Consider the following 21,670-nt stretch of genomic DNA (forward strand, 5'->3'; position numbering starts at 1 on the left):
TCTCTGCCCCCAGGGATGCTGTGGGCAGGGGACCTAAACGGGACCTGGGGAGGGGTGTGATGGGGAGGGGACTGAAACGGGCTCCTGGGGAGGAGTGTGACGGGGAGCAAGCGCTGGGTTTGGTGGCTTTGCCGTGGGGGGCTCCTCCTGAAACAGGGCCAGGGCACAGCAGCTCCCCCAGACCCTGGGGGACCGGGACACCCAGCAGCCGCTGGTACCCACTGCCATCGGGCTGTTGGGTCTACCTCTGGGAGCTCTGGTGACCCCTGTGCCTGCAGCACCCCAAGCATATGCCGATCCCCCCCCCGGTGGGGACCCCACGTCCGAATTGCAAAGGCAAAGGAAGCAGGATGCGGCCACCTCCTCCCAGCCCCGCCAACTTCTTCTTCAGGGCCACTGAGCGTGTGGCCTCACTCCAGCCAGCCAGACAAACACTCCCCGTGTCCCCCCTGTTCCCCGACCCGTCCCTCCCCATGGAAAAATACTGGGTGACAAGATGGTGAGGGGCGAGCAGGGGGCACGGCGGAGAAGGCAGCCCCCCTGTGGCAGGTGGCTCATGCCTGGAGGGGCCCAGCCATGCATCTTCATGGGCACTGGGCCACCTGCCGGTGTCACCTGTGGGTACAATACAGGGTGGGCCAGCTGGGGCTCCAGTTCTGGGATGGGTGAGCGTTCCAAGGACATGTGGGTGAGCGGTGGCAGAGCCACTGACTTCCAAAGTCCCCTGCAGTGTGCACAACATGTGCCCACCCTCCCACATCAGTGCCAGCCTGCACAGACACCTGTGTGGGGCCATCCAGGGTCCCTGGGGTCCCCAGAGGGGAGGAGATGGGACATTAAGGACAACCAGCCCCACGGGACACTGCAGCCACAGACCAGGAGGCACCCCCCTTCACCCCCAGAGATGCTCCCCAGCCCCATGTAATTAACGAGGCCATGAAGCCCATCCTCTCATTAACAGAATGTTTAATTCTTCCATCTCCTGGGCTCTGCTTCCATTTCCCCGCGCTCGAGGCTGCCAGCCGGAGCGTTCCCATCCCTCCCCTTTCACCTTTTCCTGGGGGGGGGGGGGTTGTCCGCCCACCTTCATACACACACTTTGCCCAGGGTCACAGGCATATGTGGGCAGGGACACTGCTGCCTGCATCCACCTTGTCTTCATCGTCATCTCAAAAGCAGCTGCCCCAGCGCTGGGGGAACCCACATCCAGCCCTGATGCCAGCTGAGGAATGGGGTGGCTCTTCCTCAGGGTGCACCCAGCTCTCGGCTGCGGGCAGAGGTTGAGGGGGCAGCTCCGGTGCTGCCAGGTACCCCCCAGGCAGAGCCCACTTGACCGCTCCAGTGAGGTGAGGAAGGGAGTGACATCACCCCATCCCCCTGGAGTGACATCATGCCACAAAGGATGGCGCAATGCTGGCCATGGAGATGGCACCAGCTGCAGTGGGTTCCCGCTGGCACTCCCCATCCCATGGCTGGATCCAGCTGGGCACAGTGTTACCTCCCACGCTTCTCCCCAGATTCGGATGAGTGGAGGGGCAGGTTGGGGACAGGGAGAGTTGATCCCCAGCATGTCCTCGACCCTGGGGTCCCAAGTCCCTCACCTGCCTCAGGATGACCTCAGCATCCAAAAGGCCCTGGTGCAGAGCAATATGGGGATGGGGTGGGGAAAAGGTCAGGGTAATAAAAATAAAAGATTTCCCCCTCCCCAGCGGTGTCTGCCAGAGCTTTTCACTGGGTTTAATGAGCTGTGAAGGGAAAACACAAACATTTAATAAGGGTTTTTAAAGAAATATGAAACCTGAAAACGGCTTTAGAAACCAGAGCAGTGCCAGTTTTAATTTCTTTTTCTTCCCCCCTCCCCCCCCCCCCCCCCCCCCCGCCTTAAACCCTTCATTTCCCCATTCTCTACCTGGTTCCCACCCCCTACCTAACCCTTTTTCAGCTGAGATAACTGCCTTCACTCCCCACCTTTTCTCCTCCTCTTCCTCAGGGCTTGGAGGAAGCTGCAGGATGAGTCCCGGCTGCCCGGACCCGAACTTTCCCCATGGCTGTGAGCGAGTGGCTACGCTGCTTAATACCAGAGAGGAATTTTAAGTCACTCCAGTGGACTGTAAATATTTGGGCTACAGCTGACAAGGAAAATTTAAATGCTTTGAGAGGGGAAAAAAAATCACTGGGGATGAAGCAGTGGGGGCGGATGGCTCAGGCACTCCTAAACCCCTTGGGATCTGCCCAGAGGCTCCTCCACAGGGGACACCTCTCAGCCCCCTGGCATGGGGGTGTCCCAGCTCCCGTCCCATCCCCTGCCCACAACAGGGTCCTGCCTGCACAGCCCTGGTCTGGCTGGAGAGGACTAGCCCCTGTGGATCCCTATGGCTCTCCTGGGGATGCTCTACTTCTCCAAAGTGGATGGTGGGGCTGGGGGACCTGCTGGAGGTGGCTGAGCCTTTTGTCCTGTCACTTGGCGCCACTGGGAAGATCCCAGCTCTGTCCTCTTTCCCACCAGGTATTTACAGCCATGGTGAGACTCCCCTGTGCCTTGTCTGCTCGCCAGTTCCCTCAGCCTTTTCTCCTAAGAGAGATGCTCCAGTCCACCATCTTCACAGCCCTTTGCTGGACTCTTTCCAGTATATGCACATCTCTTGGGGACTGGGGAGCCCAGAACTGGACCCAGCACTCCAGATGTGGTCTCACTAGCACTGAGCAGAGGAGAAGGCTCCCCTCCCTCAATCTACTGGCAATGCTTTGCCTACTGAAGCTCAATACCCTCAGCCTTCCTTGCAGCAAGGGCATTCTGTTGGCTCACGGTCAACGTGGTGTTCACCAGGTCCTCTTTGCTGAGGTTCTTTCCAGTTGAGTGGCCATTGCTACATGGTGTTGTTCCTCCTCAGGGGCCAGGACTTTGCATGTCTCCTCATTGAACTTCATGAGGTTCCTCTGACAGTTTCTCCATCCTCTCCAGGTCCCTCTGGCATCTCCAGCACTCTCAGCCCTGTGTCACCAGCTCAACAAGTCCATGCCAACTGATCAGTGACTTTGTCCCCAGATGCCCCAGTGCCAGGAGGATGGGCAGTGCTGAGCGTATTGGCAGCTGCATGCAGAGGGCTGGGAGCCTGGGGGGACCAGTTACACCCTGGGAATCGTTGTACTGGATCAGATCAAAGCTCCAGCTGGCTCAGCATCCTGTCTTCCTGATGGGAAACACTGGAGACAGAGGAGGATGAAGGGAAGCCTTTACCCCCTCCAGACGCACCCAGGGGCAGCAGGGAGGGATAACAGAAGAATGGAATGCTGGGGAAGCACCCAGTACCCCCTTGCCCCTGCATCCCATGGGTGCACCTTTGGGCACGGTGAAAGCTGCTGCTCAGATGAGCCACTCTCTCTCCGTCGGCTGCTGCCAAGACAGATCTGCGCTTTGCAGGCTTAGCATTATTAGATTAGCTGGCGGCTCTTGCCTGGGTTTGGAGGGAGCAGGTTTTATCCACTTAAAGGCAGGAGAGCAGCCCAAAGCTCTGCTGATGGCCCCAGCCACCGAGATGGCATGTCCCTGTCCATCCTAGTGCATCCTGGCCATCAGTGGTGCCCAAATCCCCTTGGAAGTTTGAAGCCAGATGCCCACCACCATTCAAGGTACCCCCCGGCTCTCTGCAGAGTGCATCTCCTGTTTGTGCCTCAGTTTCCCCATGCCACCCAAGACAGGGGGGCTCAGCCCTGTCCCCCCAGGGTCACACAGCAGATCACAACTGTTGAATGCTTCTTGCTGTTGCATGGAGCAGAGGGAGATCTCCAGCCTGGGTGAGGGCTGCAGAGATGCTGCTATGGGCAGAGCAGGAGGGATACAGCTATGTTGGGTTTGGGGGGCTCTCATGTGAAAAGCTGCTGCAGGGTCCCCTCTAGCCTTCCATCAGTGGGTGATGGTGGGATGGAAGAGGTTGGGGAGCCCCAAAGGGCTCTGTGCTACCTAGCTGCCCACCCAAGACCCTTCTCCTACTGAGTCCACCAAAGGATGCTGCAGCCCTGGCAGAGATTAAAGCTGAGCTTTTCTTTCCTTCCTTTCCTCTCCCTTGTCCCTAGCTAAAGTCAGGAGAGGGGCAGAGGCTCATCCTGAGGAAATTCTCACACTTCCCGGTCCTGCAGAGCAAAGGTGGTGGGGCACAAATCCCCGGCATGGGGAGGTCCCAGGGGACCAGGACCCTCAGCTGCCAGCCCCTCCTCCCCATCCAGCACCTGAGGGAAGGAGTCGAGGCGGTGCTGAGGTTTGAACCATCCTTTATTTCTCTCTCTAAGGAAAGTAACTCAGCGGTACAAATATACTTTGGCATGAGAACCAGAGAAACCTTGCCAGGGGGAGTGCAGCTCCCCATGGGTGCCCTAGGATGAGAAAGATGCAGAGAGCGAAAAGAAATTCCCTGGAGTCATCAGCAAGTTTCCCCCAAGACTCCTGTCTGATAGATATTTATAGATTTCTATAGATACGACGATAGCATCATTTATAATAAATATCCTTTCTGGTATCTAACATTATGTACAGGTCATCAAGTATTAGAAACATATTGTTTTTCTTCTGTTAAAAGGTGAGAAAAGAAACAGGTGGGCTGGGGGCCTTGGCTGTTCTCAGAGTCCCCCTGGAACCCCCAGAGCTCAAAGAGGGGCCAGTGCATGTCATGGTGTCCCTGCTGGCAGGGGGACAGCCTGTGCTTTGGGTGCTGGCAGGGGGAGCACGGTCCTGGGGGGGGGGGGGTGGGTGATGGGGGTGCTCTCCGTGGGGCTGGGGGCTGCCCCATGCATGGAGGGGGACAAGGAAAGATGGTTTTGCTCCTGTCACACCGTGATGAGGTGGCTGTGCCAGAGGTGACCCCCGGGATGTCCTGGGTCTCAGATGGGGGAAGCCCCAGGAGCATCCCCTGCTCTGGGCTCAAGGTGTCAGGGTGAGGTGGGTTGAAAGGGGACTGGCGCAGCCCAGGGCTGTGAAGGAGAAGAAGGGTGAAAAAGTCTTCCGATGCCCCAGGTTGTCCCCCCAAAAATGCTCCCCAAGGGTAATGGCTCCAGCCCCAGAGCTGCTGCGGGGAGGATGGAGAGGTGGTCCCAGGGGACTGTGCTGCGGCTGCCTGTCCTGCCTCCCGGGGATGGCTCTGAGCATCCTGCTGCCTCACCATTAGGAAAATCCTGGGGACGCCCAGATTTGCCCATCTAAAAAGGGTTAAAATAACCCCATAAAGCTCTCTGAGGTCTGCCCACTGAGTTGTGGCAGGCGTTTTCGGCAGCCTACGTGACTCACGGCTTGTTTTCTCGGCCACAGGGGCAAGCTGATGTGTGTAGTGATCAAAAAGCTCCGTCTAAGCCCCTCTTAGCCTGATTTGCCCGCTGATGCGTGCTTGCCTTTGCTGTGGCATCCCTTGCCTCCCGAGGACCTGCCTTCCCTGGCGTGTCCCCATGGCTGGAGGGGGCAGAGGATGGAGGGGACAGGACCCTGCTGCTGCCCACCATCAGGGCCGGGAGCCACATGTCCTCCTCTCCCTGCATCTCACAAGGCCTCCGGTGCACACACACTCATGTGTCCGGCTCACGGCTGTGCCATTGCACGCAGCCTTGCACGCTCAGGCTGCCATGGGGCTGCCCGGGGGCTGTGGGGGTCCCCAACCGCTTGCACAGAGGTATCACAGTGGGAGATGCAAGCGTACCCCTCACCTCATCAGGTAAAAACACCCTCCAGCTCTTCAAGTTTCACATTTTTGAGGAGTGGTTTTGCAAAATAAAATAAAATAAAATAAAATTAATTTAAATTAAAATAAAATAAAACCAGCAGCTCCCTTCTTCCCGCTTCAGAGAGGACCGGGGCAGCCTTGCCACTGCTCCTGCATCCCCTTTGAGTCCTGTCAGAGGAGCACAGCCCATCGTCTCCCCGGGGGGGTCCCAGCCCACTGCCTCCCCCCTGCAGTCAGACCCCGGTGTAGTTTCCTCCTGCCATGACCAAGAAAGGTCCTTGGCCACAGGGCCAAGGGAAAGGGGGGTCCAGGGAGCATAGGTGGGGATGGAGAGGGGCTACACGGAGCTGCGACGCTTCATGAGCCCCTGGAAAGCTGCCAGGCTGTGGAGACCAGTGGAGACAGAGCTGATAGCTGACCGGCGGGCATTGCAGAAGCATCTGTTGGAGGGGGTCTCTGGACAGTGGCCAGGTGAGGAATGGCTCTGCTCCACGCAGGTATCCGAGTTGGAGAGGTCCCTGGGGATGATCATAGGGATGGAGTACTGCAGCTTCTCCCGGCTCTTGTACCACAGGCACGAGCACATGGATTGGAAGTGGAGAACCTCAGCGTAGACGTTCCGAAAGCCACCCCCGCCACCGCCGCTGCCCCCCACTGCTGCTGGCGCGGCCGAGGTGGTGTCCGTGGTGTGGATGCTGCTGGCTTTCCCATTGCGGGTGAGCAGCGCCCGGTGCTCGGCATCCCGCTTCTCATCCTCGGCATTCATGGTCATGAAACGCAGCACCACCAGGTTGAGGAAAGCTCCAATGACCGTCAGCCCCGTCAGGATGTAGACGAAGCTGAAGGCCACATACTGTGGCTTGTTCTGGAGGGCTTCATCCTTCTGCAGGGCCACATAGTCCCCAAAGCCAATGGTGGTGAGGGTGATGAAGCAGTAGTAGTAGGCGTGGAAGAAGCTCCAGTGTTCGTAGTAGGAGAAGGCAGCTGCCCCGATGCAGAGGGTGCTGATGCAGGAGAAGAACCCAATGGTGACCATGTTGGCCATGGAGACCTCCGCCCGCCTCATGCCAAGGCACTTCTTGATGCGGTGGAGGAGGTACCTGACAAAAGTGTTGATCCTTTCGCCCAAGCTCTGGAACATGACGAGGGTGAGGGGGATCCCCAGAAGGGCATAGACCATGCAGAAGACCTTCCCCCCGTCCGTGCTGGGGGCTGCATGGCCGTAACCTGGGGAGCAAAGCCACAGTGCAGGATCAGCTTGGTGGTCTGAGGTGGGTGCAGCACCTCAAACCACTGCCCCAACTGGGTGGTTAACCTCAAACCGCTTCCCTGAGTCACCAGTGGTGGACCCCAACCCTGACCGGTGCTGTCCTCACCCCCAGGCACACAGAGTGACTACAGATGGCTCTGAAGGCTGGGTGGACAACAGGGTCTCCAAATGAAAATGAAGAGGAGGGAGCTGGAGAAGGGGGAAAGCCCTTGACTTGTGTGGAGAGGAGCTGGGGGACTGGCAGAGGGTGACAGATGAGGTGCTGCATCTCTGGGTTGGGGTGGAGGCAGCTTGGGAATGCTTGGATGGACCCTAGCTGGGGTAGGGGGACGTTCCCCAGCCTTGGGGTTTTGGGAACTGGAGATCGCTCTTCCCTGAAATACCCATCCCAGGATGACCCATCTCAGAGCAGCTGGGTGGGGAGGCACAGGAGATGGGGAAAATAGGGATTTTTAAGGATTCAAGAGGCAAGGGTGGCTTGTTCTCCTCTGTCACCCCAGCCCCACATCCCTGTGTCCCCGTGGCCCACCTGGAGGCTGCTGCTGGAGCAGGGGGAGCATCTGTGCCCAGGCCTGGGGGCCCCAGCTGGGTTTCAATTAATCTCCAGCCTGCACAAACCACGTGCAGACAGGACCTTCTCTGCCTCTGCACTGACACGTTATTTGTACCTAATGGCTCCTGGGCACCTGCAGCTGGGCAGAGGCAGCTGAGACTGGGGGATCTGTGGGTGCCGAGCAGGCGATGCGCAGTGGGAAGTGCCCTTGCTGCCAGGCACCACCTGCTCCGCTTCCCCTTCCCTTTTCCTGTCTCTCTCTTTTTTCTTTTTTTTCCTTTTCCTGTCCCTTTGTTTCTCCTTTTACTTTTCCTTTTCCTTTCCTTATCCCTTCCCCTCTCCTTTTCCCTTCCTTTTCTTCCTTTTCCTTTCCTTCTCTTTTTCCTTTTACTCCTTTCCTTTTCCCTTTCCCTCTCCCTCTCCCTTTCCCTTTCTTTTTTCCCTTCCCTCTCCCCCTCTCCAGCCCCGCACTCCATGGACGAGCACTGGGTGAGGGCTGCCGAGGGCTTCAGTGCTGAAGCCCAGAGCCAGAGGGACAGGGCCCCAGCAGCAGGCAGGGCAGCAGGCAGGTGCATCAGATAGGGCAGCAGGCAGGGCAGCGGGCAGGACAGCGGGCAGGCAGGAGCAGGGCGGGGGCTGGGGGCTGAAACACATCCACTGGACCCTGAGCGTGTTTGGGACAGGGCTGGGGGTGCCAGCACAAGCACACCCGCCGCAGCACCTGCTCCCCCCATGCCTGCCCTAGCAACTGGACCAAACCAAGCACCCACGGCCATGCGATGCCGCAGCAGCCCCCGAGCCCGTAGGAACAATGGAGGGGAGCCCATCCTGCCCCAGCTCGGCTTAATCCCGGCTGGGTGGAGGTGGGCAGCATCCCTGACCGTGACCCTTGCCGGAGCCTCGGAAGGCCAAGGATTAAGCCAGGCCAGAGTGATGTGAACATGAGGATCATCAAATCCCTGCCCAAGCTACCTCTGAGGAGCTGGGGTGACCTGTCCCAGCTGCCAGCGCTGCCAGCTTTGGCTGTTGTTGTGGGAGCTGGAGACCATCACCGCACAGCATCACTGCTCTCATCAGTGCCGGGTACCAGCTTGCCCCTTCCCTCACTGATGGAAAAGGGGGCTGCTGCTTGCTGTCCCCTCCCCAGTGGTAGAAAGGACACCAAGGCAATGCCAGGCCACCTGGCTGGCCACCGGGTCCCATAGTAGAGCCAGGTGGTGCATTTCAACCCGGGGTCACATCCTGCTGCCCTCAGGGCAGGCACCAAGGCCTTACCCTGCCTGCCTGCCCCTGCCCTTCAGCTCCTGCCAGACACCTCTGTCCCCCTCCCAACAGCCCACATCTCCTGTTCCTCATGCATCAGCTGATCCAGGATGGGGTTTTAGGACACAAGCCTTAAGCAGTGCCCAGGGGCCCTGTCCCTGCCGACAGCCTGGCTGAGCATCCTCCTGCCTGCCCCGCACCACTGCAGCCTCCCGCAGCTATATTTAGCCCTGGTTCCCCAGGGAAAGGAGTTTATGAGCTCTCGCAGTGCGTCCAAGCGTCCGTCAATCTGCCAGGCCCCCCTTTCCCGGCTTTAGCAGGCGCTGCCTGATCTCCAGCACGTCTGAGGACTGGGGGAAGGTGACCGTGATATGTAAACCTGCCAGCGGGGAGAGAGAGACCCCAGGAAGGTGGCAAAGAGGTTGAATCCCCGAACCTCTCTTGTACCTGCAGTTTCATCCACCGCAGCAAGGAAATGCATTGGAGAAGAGGGCTCGGCTCCCGGGGATGCGTCAAAGTCCCGGCAGCTGCCAGATTCAACAGCGGCTCTGCTTGCCCCGCTGCACTGGCATGCCTGACTTTGTGGCATGTCCTGGCCTGGCAAAGCTCCCAGGCACAGGCAGCAAGGCTCCCTGCCATGCTCCTGCCCTCCTTGCAGAAGGAGTTCAGCATCCCTGCTCCTCTCTATCTCCTGCCTCCCTCCCACAGCCCCCCCAAAACCTCCCCACCAGATGGGTGCTCCTCAGAGGGGTGTCCCAGGAGGGATGCTGCAAGGGAGAGCACGGCCAGGGTGCTCTGAGTTCCCATTCAGGGTGCTGCAAGCAGGCAGGGAGCACAGCGTGTGTCCCCGGGGGAAAAATATGACATGTCCCTGAGGAACGCGGCCGGCTTGTCGCCTTTTTAGGGCTGTGGAGGAGCAGGGGTGGATCTGGCTGCGGCTGCGGGGAGCAGGTGCAGGTCTCGGCTGGCCCCTGGCCTGGAGCAAATCCCGGGCTGTCGGGAGGGATGGATGGTGGGGATTAGCAGGGCAGCTGCTGGGGACGGGAGGAGGGGTGGAACTTTGCAGAGTGGAGGTGTTACAAGGCTGGAGAGTGAAAAGGGTTGGGAAGTCAGGGAGAGGTAGCACCGGGTGCTGAAGGGAGAGGGCTGAGCCCCCCAGGGAAGGGGTGCATGGAGGCAGGCCAGAGGGATGGAAGGAGGCAGGGCAGGGCATGAGGCATCCCAGCTGACAGCAGAGGCTGGGAGCTGGGATGAGCTATTAGAGGTATGAAGCATTCAGGAAACCAGCTCCCTGCTTTACAAAATCGCTGCAGGAAAGCAGGTGCTGGCAGTGAGCGAAGGCTGGTGCCCACAAGCCACAGCCCACACCAGGACACCTCCATGCCCGGGCAGGAGCCCTGCATGCTGCTGCCCCAGCCATCACGCTTCTCCTCCTCCATTTCGGTGGTGGGGGACGCTCCTGGGGTTTGTGCTGAATCCAGGGTGGGTTCCTACCATGGGTGAATGCTGGGTGGATGCACGGCTGGTGTCCCCCTCCCTTACCCAGTGCACTTGCTGCCTCTTGTCATTGCAACAGCCTGGCGCCCACAAAGGCATCACAGAGCTCTTCACTGTGGTCTCTGACCTGCCGCAGCTCTCACTGTCCATTGCTGGGCTGTGAGGCTACAGGAGTGATGAGGGACAGAGGGGAAGCTTCAGGCATCCCAGCTGATGGTGACATACACACACACCTACCAAAGCATTGACCACTCTGGGGATCTCCAGTGCTTGGGAGCATCCCCAGTTTCTGTCTCAGCCTGGGACAAAGATAACCCTTGTCCTTCCAAGCCTGGGACAAACCCATCTCTGGTCCTTCCAAGCCTGGTTTCACACAACCGCGAGACCCCACAGCCCACGGAGCACTGCCTCCCTTCCCACCCTGCTTCCCAGCAAGTTCAGCAGCAGCCACCAAGGTCAGTACGTTCTGGTGCGTTTTGGGGAGAAGGGAATGACCCATCCATATCTGTAGACACTGGAGGATCCAGTCAGGAGTGCCCCAGGGATGCCTCTGTGGAGGAAAAGCCTCATCCTCTGGAGATGTCATCCCCTCCATGGAGACCACCCTCTACAAGCAGACTCCATGCTTACAGCTGGCTGGCACAACAACAAACATGCAGCAACGCCACAGTCCCAAAGCCCTTTAGCACTCAAAAGCAACCAACACCCAATGCACTCAGACGCTCGAGTGCCTGCCCCAGGCACCCTCTTCTCCTGGCCCTCATGGAGAGACCCTTGGGGCCACCCAGAGATGGAGCCAGTGGGTGGGCATCCCTTGGGGTGCAGTGTGCCCTGGGCAGCATCCTTCTCCTCCTCCTTTTAGTGTCAGCCCTGTAGCCAGCCCTGCATCCCCCTAACCCATTGCTCCCAGTAGGGACCAGCATCCCACTCAGCATTTTACGGGAACCCATTTCCTGATGTGTCCCCTAGGTGACATGAGCTCAGCCAAGGTACAAAATGTGCCTAGGCAGTGCCCACACCCTCTCCAGTGCCCGCAGCCAAGAGCAACCTGGGCTGTGCCCAGCCCTGCCAGTTTACCGGTGCTGGGGCTGAGCCTGGGGACCGTGGCTGCCCCCCAGGCTGGGGACAGGGACCCAGGTGATGCAGCCAGCACATGGGGTGCCCCTCGGCGCTGCCTGGGAGATAGCCAGTCCTCCTGGGGTGAGCAAACAAGCAGGCAGTGAGCGGCTGGGAAAGGCAGCATGTGGCAGCAGCAGCAGCGCTGCCATTCTGCCCCGAGCAAACACGGCCCTGGCACGAAGGGACATGGTGCTGTCTGTGCTGCCTGGGGACACGTGAACCCTGCAACACCTTGTCCCCGCTGTGCCAGGGGTTAAGGACAGTGGGAAGGGGCTCATCCTGTCCAGGGACACCTCTTGGGCAGGGCAGGGCAAGAGGCAGCTGGAGCAGAGGGACGGGACCTTGGGCAGCAGCTTCCCAGGACTGGGCTGAACTTGGGGGATGCAGAGCTGGAGCGAGCCCTGGCACCCACAGCACTGGGCTGCCCTTGTCCCAGCCAGTCCTGGACCAGAGCAGGGACTGTCCTCGCTACACCTTCACCAGGGCAGGTGAAGGGACAGCCAGCTCACCGTCCTCTCACCTGTCATCCACCTGCCCATGCATCCTTCTTTCCATCTACTCATCCATCCATCCATGCACCCATTTACCCATCCATCTATCCACCCATTCATCCATCCACCCATCCTTCTATCCATCCACCCATTCATCCGTCCATGCATCCTTCTATCCATCCACCCATCCTTCTGTCCATCGACCCATTCATCCATCTATCCTTCCATTCTTTCTTCTGCCCATCCATCCTTCTACCCACCCATCTATCCTTCCTTCCTTCCTTCCTTCCATAAATCCATCCTTCCACCCACCCCACCCATCTCTCTCCCTGCCCACCCTCCCCCCCATCCCCCTCCCATCTCCCTACTCCCACCTCCCCACAGCATTCAGTCTCCCTTCCCCAGCCCAGCCTTGCAGTGCCAGGGGCTGCCCGGGGGGGTGCCTGAGTGTCACCCCAGAGGGGGGTCACACTGGGGAGGGGGCACTGTGCCTGGCTTGGGCCTCGTGTCTCTGTGGAGTGGGAGGGATCCTGGGGTCGGAACCCCCCAGGACACCATATCCCCAGCAGGGTCAGGGGGGATGGAGGTGGGGCCAAGACCCTGGGCTCCCGTTGCTCCCCCAAAACAGTGCTGGGGTCACCCCCCCAGTACCCCATCCCCTTCTCTGCAGCAGCACCTGCACCCCTGCCACCCCACTGGTTCCCGCATCACTGTGACCCCTTTTCCTCAAATTTATCCAAAGGGGCTCAGAGCCACCCCCATCCCTGCTCCTGCCGCAGTGGGGTGGTAGGGGGCAGCCCCACAGCCCATCTATCCTGCCCTGGGAGAGGGCAGAGCAGGATGGTTTGGGGGTGCATGCAGTCCCTGTACCCTGCAGGCACTGCTGCTTGCAGGCGGGGGCCAGGCCCTGCAGTAGCCGGGGGGGTCAGGATGGTGTCATGGAAAATCCCAGTGCCGGCCAAGTGCCCTGTTTGCACCGAAACTGGCAATTTTTCCCTCGGACCTGGGGCTCCGCCAGGCTCCTTCCCAGCCCCCTCCGCCCCCCCTGCTCTGTCCCTCCCCTCCTTCTGCAAAACGGGGGTGCAGCCAGGGCCCCCCACTGCCCTGAGGGGCCCTGCAGCAGGAGCGGGGGACTCTGTGCTGGTGAGCCAGGCGGGATACCCCGGTGATGGGCACAGCTGGATGCTGGTGGACACCCTGATGCAGGAAGCTGGTTCTTTTTTGGGGGACACTCCAGAACCCCATGGGACAGCACAGGCCTGCGGCTGGGGACATCCCTGCAGCCCCGAGGATGGATGAGATGGCGAGCAAAGCTGCTTTCTACACAGGCACGGGAAAAAGGGGCCTCTGGGGGGGATAAAAAGTCATTTAAGGCCTTAGGACAGATTTCTGGTGGCTCTGCCTGCCCTGGGATGGGCAGGGATGGGGGCTGCCCTGCCTGCATTGGCTTCCACTGCTGGGCAGAGGCAGCCTGGCACAGGCACCCAGCACCAGCACCATGCAACAGTGCCCAGCACCGTGCACCAGCACCGTGCACTGTGCATCTGCACCCAGCAGCGTGCACCAGCACCCAGCAGAGCACAGCAGCAACATGCAACGGTGCCCAACCCTGTGCACCAGAGTCCAGCACTGTGCACTGGCACCCAGCACCAGCATCATGCACCAGTGCCCAGAACTGTGACACCCCCAACCCTGCACAGTACCCCATGGTTACAGGAGGCCCCGAGCCCCCCCGAGGGGTGACAAAGGCCCCAGCCCCCTTCAAGACTCAGACCCCAAAGGACCGCTCCACACTGGCTCTCCCCACACCATCTGCAAACACAACTGGAGCTCGAGTGGGATGGGGGTGCGGCAGCAGCTCAGGCATCTCCCCGGGGAGTTATGGCCTGATCCGGTCACCCTGCCACCTTATCCCTGATGAGATAAAGCTCCTGAGCCCTCGATGGCTCTTGCTGCAAAGCTGCTTACGCCAGGGATGCTTCCTTCCCCGCCGCCCTTTCCCTGGCCAAATCCTGCTTGTGTTCCCCCGAGGAGCAGGTGGGTGCCATAAGCTGCTCCTCATTTACAGAAAATGGAGTTATGCTCCATCATTTTTTGGCTCAGGCCTTGGCAGGGCTGAACAGAAGGCTCCCCCATCACTCAGCCCCGGCCCTCCCCATGTCCCTTCATCCGGGGTCCCCCCTGTGAAAAACAGGATGTGGCTCCTTCCTCCCGGTGCTGATTAGTTTGGGTAGTGGCAAAGTATGGAGGGGTGTGTACCAGCACCCAGCACCATGCATCAGTGCCCAGAACTGTGCAACAGCACCTTGCACCAGCACTCAGCACTGTGCAACACCGCCCAGCACTGTGCACCAGCACCATGCACCAGTGCTCAGCACCATGTGCCGTGCCATGCACTGTGCACCACGCCATGCATCAGCACTTAGCACCGTGCACCAGCAGCCAGCACTGTGCACCAGCACCACGTGCGGCGCCATGCACGATGCTAAGCACCAAAACCCAGGACTGTCTGCTAGCGCCGAGCCTATGTGCAGTGCCATGCACGGTGCACCAGTGCCCAGCACCATTCACCACCACTGCGCACCAGTGGCCAGTATTCTGCACCACCACTGTGCACCACCACTCAGCACCATGCATCACTGCTTAGCACCATTTGCAGTGCCATGCACTGTGCACCAATGCCCAGCACCACTTGCAGCACCAGTGGAGCCCTTCTGCCCCACAGCTGCTCTCCTTCACCCCTCTCCGCAGGCAGGCAGGTGAGACCCCCACCTCACTGCAGCATGCTCATCTCTTGCTCCTTCAATTAACCCTCCCGGCCGTGATTTATCCAAGGTGTCGGTGCCTGCTATAAATCCTGCGCTGCAGTCACTTCAGCCTGAGAGCCGCCTGATAAATATTTAAGCTGGCTCATAAATCACACGCCGGCAGAGCGGGGCTCTCCCGCAGCTCCACTTTGGGTCTGGCCTCTTGGCACTAGATCTTGCATCATTGAGTCCAAGCAACCAGCCACAGAGCTTGATCATTGGGGAAAAAAATCCAAAAATTAAAAAAAAATGAGTTTGGTTTTTTTTGCCCAGTCCTGGGTGATGAACCCCCTTCGCCTCAGAGCATTTCTGCCCTGGCACGTGGTGTTTGTGCCTTGCTCTGAGTCAGGCTTTGCTGGTGAGTTTAATGAGGCATCAGCTGGGAAAGGCCAGGTGGGGGGCAGGGAGGGAGCAGGTATTAATTGCTGTTATTGCTCTGGGATGGAGAGGAGCAGGGAATTTATAGCCTGGGTGGGCGGAGGGGGGATGCTTGTGGAGGGGCAGTGCTCCTGCCAGCAGGGTCCCTGGGCTGAATCCCGTGAGAGAGGACACTCATGGTAGCTCCTCCCTCTGCCATGCCACAGGTTTGCAGGAGCCTCGCTGGGAAGAGGCTCTGCCTCCTCGGTGAAGGTGCTGAGCCCTGGCTGGGAAGGCTGTGGGGGCAGTGGGCTGTGACTGCCGTCCCTAAAACAAACATCGCTGCTGGGAAAGGCTCAAGGACATCTCTGGTCTCGGTGCATACACACCACCTCCCCATTCAACCTCTTTGTGCTCATTCCCTGCTATCAGAATCAGTAGCAGAGGTGCATATGCCCTCATTAGGTTTCAGAGTGAACACCCCAACCAGCAATCCCAGCATACCACAGGCAAAACCAGCCAGTGCTGCTTTCTGCCAGCTCCTGCAGCTCAGCAGCACTGCTGGGGTACACGAATGAGACCCCAGAGTGACTGAGGAGCTGCCAGGCTGGACAGGGCCGCTCTCCTGGGGAAGAACCCTGCGCATCCCCAGGGGTTGAAAGGGGTGAGATGCTGCCTGTCTGTCCCTGCTGCCTGTAATAGGAGCGGGATCATGCACTGGGCATCACCTCCTGAGGGGGTCTGGGCTGAGGGGAGAGGAATTCCAGCCCTGGAACAGGGTGATACAGTTTTTCTCCCTGGCACATTAATTCTGAAATCTATCAAAGGCATGTTCGTAGGTGCCAACACTCCTTTCCACTGCTGTTTTGTTTTTTTTTTAGCAGGCATAGCTAGGGCAGGATGGGAACAGAAATGTCCAGAGGGGCCAGAGGGAGAGGGTGCTCCACCCCTGGCCTCCTCCCCTCCCCGACCAGCCCCACTGCAGCCCCAAAAGTGCTGCAGCCTCCTCCTTATCCCAGCAGCAGCACCTCACCTGCCTTCCTGAGCTGTTTCCCTGTGCTGTGTTGCTCAAGACCACAGAATCAGGGGTTCTTCCCCTCCCACCAGTGCCAGCACTGGTACTGGCAGGGTTGTGCTGGTCCCACTGGCACCAGAGGTGGCCAGGGGTGCGTGTGCCAGAGTGTCCTTCCTCCTTTTTCTATTCCAGGGCCAAGCTCACAGGGGAGAGATGCTCCAGGTGTGATGGATTGGGGACAGGGACATTGCCACCAGAGGTGGCAGTCCAGGGATGGGGGTGTTGGGGTGTCTGATGCAGAGACCACATGCAGAAGAGGGTCAGTGGGGACCTGGTCTCACCCTGGGGTCTCCTGGCCCTGGCTGGGTAGCTGCTCCCTTGGTAAACAAGTGGGGAGGGAGAAGGGCTGTAACAGATGGTGACACTGTGGTGGCATTCGCCACCTGCCCGGGCCCACATGGCCACTTGTCTTTCTGCACACAGCGAGGTGGGGGAGCGGAATGTGGTTTCTGGGAGCGATCCAGCGAGAGCCACTACAGCTGGCCCTGCAGCATGGGGGCCCTTGGTGCGGGGACAGGGACCGAGGTGACAGGGGACGTGTCCAGCTGACGCTGACATCCCACAAGGGGACCCTGGGGCTGGTTCTGCCCAGCTGCAAGGGCAGGCGCGCTCTGTCCCTGCCCGCCGTGCAGCTCCCCTTGCCCTTGGCTTTGCAGGGAGAGGGGCAGTGGGTGATAGCAAACCTAAAGATCCTGGTCCCCTGTCCCCCTCCGTGGTGCTTTGAGGGTTCCCGGGCACTGGGGCAGCTCCTTGGGGGCAGGCTGCACCCCACTAGCAGGGTGCAGGGTTTGCAGAGGGAGGGGCTGTGGGAGACCTTCAGAGCAGCACTGGGAGGGCAGCTCGTCTCTTGGCTCTTTTCCCAGATAAAGGCAAAGAGAAAAAAACCCACAAAACACTGAAATATAAGAAAAACTTCTGGGGTAGGACCCATCGCCCTCCCGGCTTTTCCTCCTTCCCGTTTTAAAGCTGGCCACAGCACGGGGATCTCAAATGGCACAGGAGCCCTGGCATCCTGATTGCCTCCCCAGCACAGAGGGGTTGGTTAGTAATTTCCTGGAAGAATGCCTTTTTTCCCCACTGGAAAATCCCATTTCACGGCAATAATGGAATTTTCTTTCCCCTCTTCCCTGACAGCAGTGGTTTTTGATGATACTGCTCTCTTTGCTGGTACATGCTGGCCCCATTCAGCAGCACCCGTGCTCCATTGCAACAGGCCAACTAAAACGCCTGCCTTCAAAATCATGAGATTTTGATAAAAACAGTATTGCCTGACATATTTATGTCCGCGCCCTGTCTCTCTACGCACCCTTGGACATCACGGAGGGGCTGAAGCTGCCAGGAGAGAAGGGCTTGACGCCTGCAGAGCAGCAAAGCCCAGTTGGGGACATTCCCTCTGCATTTCCCTCCTGCTCTGCTGCAGCTGGACACATGTTTTTCGGGCCTGGGTGTCATCACCCCAACCCCAGAGGGGCTCTTAAGCTCCCACATCAAGCCCCAAATGAGGTTTTAATTCCCAGCCGCAGCTGGAGGGATGCTTTCCTGAGGTGTAACGCTTGCGTTAGGGCTCAGCCATGCTTAACCATCCCTTCTCGATCCCTCTGGGACTCCAGGCAGCTGCAGGCAGGGCAGGGGAGCTGGGGGTCCTGGGCAAGGCAGGGCAGGGGCCCCAGTGCTTGCCCACAGCTCAGTGCTGAGCCATGGCCCCTCGGGACTGTTCACACCGGGCTGGCTTTGTCTCCCTCCTTCGTCACTGCAGCATCCTTTGTGTGGGCTGGCGAGACGCTGCTCGCTCCGGCTCGCTCCTCTCCCCAGCCCCCTGCGCACCCCCTTGCCCGCTCCTCCTCCCTCTCACGTCAAACATAAGCTGCTTGTCTTCACTTTCAAAGCCGTTCCCAGCTGCTCCCGCCAGCTGGGAGAGGCCAGACCCTGCCTGCGCTCAGTCTGCAGCCGCTCCAACCCCGTGGCTCAGCCCAAGAACCAAGAGCCACCCCAACACCCATGTCTCAGTATTGCGAACCAACAGCCACCCCAACACCCGTGTCACAGTGTTGGGAACCAACAGCCACCCCAACACCCGTGTCACAGTGTTGGGAACCAACAGCCACCCCAAACCCATGCTTCAAAGCTGAGGTCCCACCAGCTCTCCCCTCCCTCCTGCTCTTGCCTGCATCTCCCTGGGGCCATGGCACCTGTGGGGATGCTGGTCAGGGCCAGGCCAGCCATGTGCCAGCCCGGGTGAGCCACCACTTGTCCCACGACCCTCCAGGCCCTGGTGGTGTGCTAAGCATGGGGCACTTTGGGGACCAGGGGATGGTGGGTCACCCTGGGTGCTCCGAGGTGACCCGAAGGACAGACAGGTTGATGATGTGACCGGGTGAACGTACAGAGCAGCGGTCTGGAACCCGGGGAAACCCTGCACCACCACCCCCGCTCTCCCGAAGTGGGGGACCCCCGAGCAGTGCTTCCTCAGGGACTCCAGTTTCTGGCACCCCTGGGTTGGGTTGGGTCGGGGCAGTGAGACCACCCTGAGCACCATGATGCAGTGCCCACCCCTCTTGGTAGGGCCAGAGCGTCTGTGCAAGTCCCCATGTTGTCCCCTCCGAGGGTGGGGGTCCTGTCAGGATCTCACCCGGGAAGGGCTGGAGATGGGCTGCAAGGGAACCCTGTCCCCAGGGGACCTTCCTCCTCCTCCTCCTCCTCCTCCTCCTCCTCCTCCTCCTCCTCCTCCTGCAGGGAAAGGGTCAACCGAGGAAATCGCCTGTCCCGCAATTCCACTGTGACCACAAGACCCAAGCACTCGCTGCTCCCACTGCCCTGCTGAACTCTGCACCCCTCCCCGGGAACCTCCCTGTGGGGCTGGAAAGAGAGTCCCAGCTCAGACCACACCACAGACACCCCCAAACTAGGGTGGAAGTGGGGGTGAGGAGCCCTGAGTATGTGTGGGGGTCCCCAAGGCTTCAGGACATGGTGGGGAGCCCAGAGGCTGCAGGGATGGGTGCAGGGGGTTGCCTCAAGAGTAGACCAGAGGCCACGGGGATGGGCAGGTTGCCGTTCCCCAGTGCAGGAGCGATCCCCGATGCCTCCAGTATGGGCGTGACAGAAAGGGTCCGCGGTCAAGGGCTCTGGGGCTGGGGAGTGAGACCGGCGAGTAGCCCCGATACCGTGGGGGTGGGCGGAGGTCCTGGCGCGGGGTTCCCAGGGCCGAGGAGCCACGGGCGGGTCGGGTAGCCCTGACGCCACAGGGATGGGCAATTTCGGGAGAATCCCGGCTGGGGTTTCCCGGTGGTGGAGAGATTCCCGTTTGGGAGACTCGTCCCTCTCCGGGGGGACGGGCGGAGGTCGGGCGAGGCTTTCCCGGGGGCAGGGGTGGGTAAGGCAGCCGCTGCGGGGCCGGGCGTGCTGGGGAGCGGGGCGGCGGGGCTCCCCCGGGGCAGCGGGGGCTTGGCGGGCAGGGCGCCCCAACACCGCGGGGATGGGCGGGGAGCCGGCGGGCGATTTCCTGGTGGCGGAGGGGTCGGGCAGGCGGGTCTCCCCGCTACCACGGGGATGGGCGGGGAGCGGGGGTGTCGGTGGGGGTTTCCAGGTGGCGGAGGGGTCGGGCAGGCGGGTCGCCCCGGTACCACGGGGATGGTCGAGGGAGGTCTGCACGGTGCGGGTGGGTGGGTGGGCTGACCGGAGCCGGTACCCCTCAGCCGGAAGGCGAGGGGAAGGTCTCGGGGCGGGAGGGGGAAACGGAGAAGCGCCGGGGCGGGGGCAAGCGGTACCTATGGTAGTGATGACGGTGATGGCGAAGTAGAAAGAACCGGCGAATTTCCACTGGACGCCGGCCTTGTGCGGCTTGAGCTTGAGGACGACCCACTCGAGTTCTCGGTAGCTCTCGGCGCTGAGGTTGTACTTGCTCTTCAGCTCCTGGCTCTTCACCTCCAGCCGCAGCCGCTCCGCCGTCTCCTCCTCCGACTCCAGCGCGTCGAAGACGGCGGCGCCCACCAGCAGGTAGGTGAAGGTGCACATGATGAGCGCCAGCGTCCGCACGTTCTGCCGCTTCATGGTGCGGCGGCGGCGGCGGGAGGCGGCGGCGGGGCCGTCTGGGGCATGGCGGCGGCGGCGGCGGCGGCGGCGGGCCCGGCGCGGCTCGGCTCGGCGCGGCGCGGCGGAGGAGCGGGGAGGGCGGCGGGGGCGGGGGCGGGGGCGGGCGGGGGCGGAGCTGTCCTTCAGCACCAGCGCCCCGCACCGCCCGCCCGCACCTGCACCCGCCCCGGACCTGCACCCGCCCCGGGACCCGCATGCACACCGGGTCCCGCCCCGGGACCCGCCCCCACACCTGCATCCGCAACCGCACCGGGACCCGCACCTGCACCCACACCAAGATCCGAACCCACACCGGGACCCGCCCCGGGACCCGCCCCCACACCTGCATCTGCATCCGCACCGGGACCAGTACAGGGATGAGCACCCGCCCCGGGACCCGCACCCACACCGGGACCAGCCCCGGAATCCACACCCACACCTGCATCCGCATCCGCACCGGCATCCTCACCCGCACTGGCATCCACATCTGCACCGGCATCCGCACCCGCCCCGCAACTGCACCTACCCCGGCACCCGCACTCGCCCCGGGACCAGCACCGGGATCCGCACCCACATCTGCACCCACATCTGCACCGGGACCCGCACAGGGATCCGCACCCACACCTGCATGCTCACCTGCACCCACCGGCATCCACACCGGCATCCGCACACACATAGGGACATACACCACGTCCCGCACCCACACCTGCACCTGCACCCGCACCCACCTGCACCCGCCCCGGGATCTGCACCGGAACCCTCACCCACACCTGCATCCGCACCCACCAGCATGTGCACTGGGACCCCCACCCACACTGGGACCTGCACCCACACCAGCGCCCACACCATCACCCTCACTGGCACCCGCACCCGCACCCACCAGCTCGCACTGGGATCCACACCTGCACAGGGATCTGCATCAGGACCCGCACCTACACAGAGACCCTCGCTGGCATCCACACCTGCACTCACCGGCACCCGCCCCAGGACCCGCACCCTCAACAGCATCCGCACCCATCAGCATCCGCACTGGGATCCACACATACACCTGCACCCGCACCCACTGGCACCCACACTGGGATCTGCACCCACACAGGCACACACACCAGGGCATGCACTGAGACCTGCACCCACACAGGGACATGCACCAGCACCCCCACCTGCACCAGAACCTGCACCCACACCAGGACCCGCACCAGAACACACACTGGCACTGGCACCCACACTGGAACACACACCTGCACTGGGACTTGCACCCATACCTGCACTGGGACACACACCTGCACCAGGACATGCATGGGGACACACATGGGGACATGCATCAGGACATGCACCAGGACCCACACCAGGACAGACACCAGGACTTGCGCCCACACTGGGACTCGCACCCGCACCCTCACTGTCATTTGCACCTGCCCTGCACCTGTACTCACACTGGGACCTGTACCAGGACACACGCCCACTT

The 21,670-nt window shown here is 60.8% G+C and overlaps 1 protein-coding gene across 1 annotated transcript; it reads right to left on the reverse strand.

Moving 5' to 3' along the window:
* Positions 1-1,866: 1,866 nt before the first annotated feature.
* Positions 1,867-20,193, reverse strand: KCNK3 (potassium two pore domain channel subfamily K member 3). Its single transcript, XM_080388311.1, has 2 exons — positions 19,902-20,193; positions 1,867-6,932 (listed from the first exon to the last, which is right to left on the reverse strand). Exons 1-2 carry the CDS (start codon positions 20,182-20,184, stop codon positions 6,043-6,045), a joined length of 1,173 nt encoding a protein of 390 aa, XP_080244437.1. The 5' UTR covers positions 20,185-20,193; the 3' UTR covers positions 1,867-6,042.
* Positions 20,194-21,670: the final 1,477 nt, after the last annotated feature.

This window comes from Falco punctatus (assembly GCF_963210335.1).
Source record: "Falco punctatus genome assembly, chromosome: 5".
Taxonomy (NCBI): Eukaryota; Metazoa; Chordata; class Aves; order Falconiformes; family Falconidae; genus Falco; species Falco punctatus.

Coding starts and splice junctions, on each gene's coding strand:
- KCNK3 (XM_080388311.1), bottom strand. CDS start 20,184: ATGAAGCGGCAGAACGTGCGGACGCTGGCGCTCATCATGTGCACCTTC. Junction 6,933..19,901: donor CACCGTCATCACTACCATAG/GTACCGCTTGCC, acceptor TTTGCTCCCCAG/GTTACGGCCATGCAGCCCCC.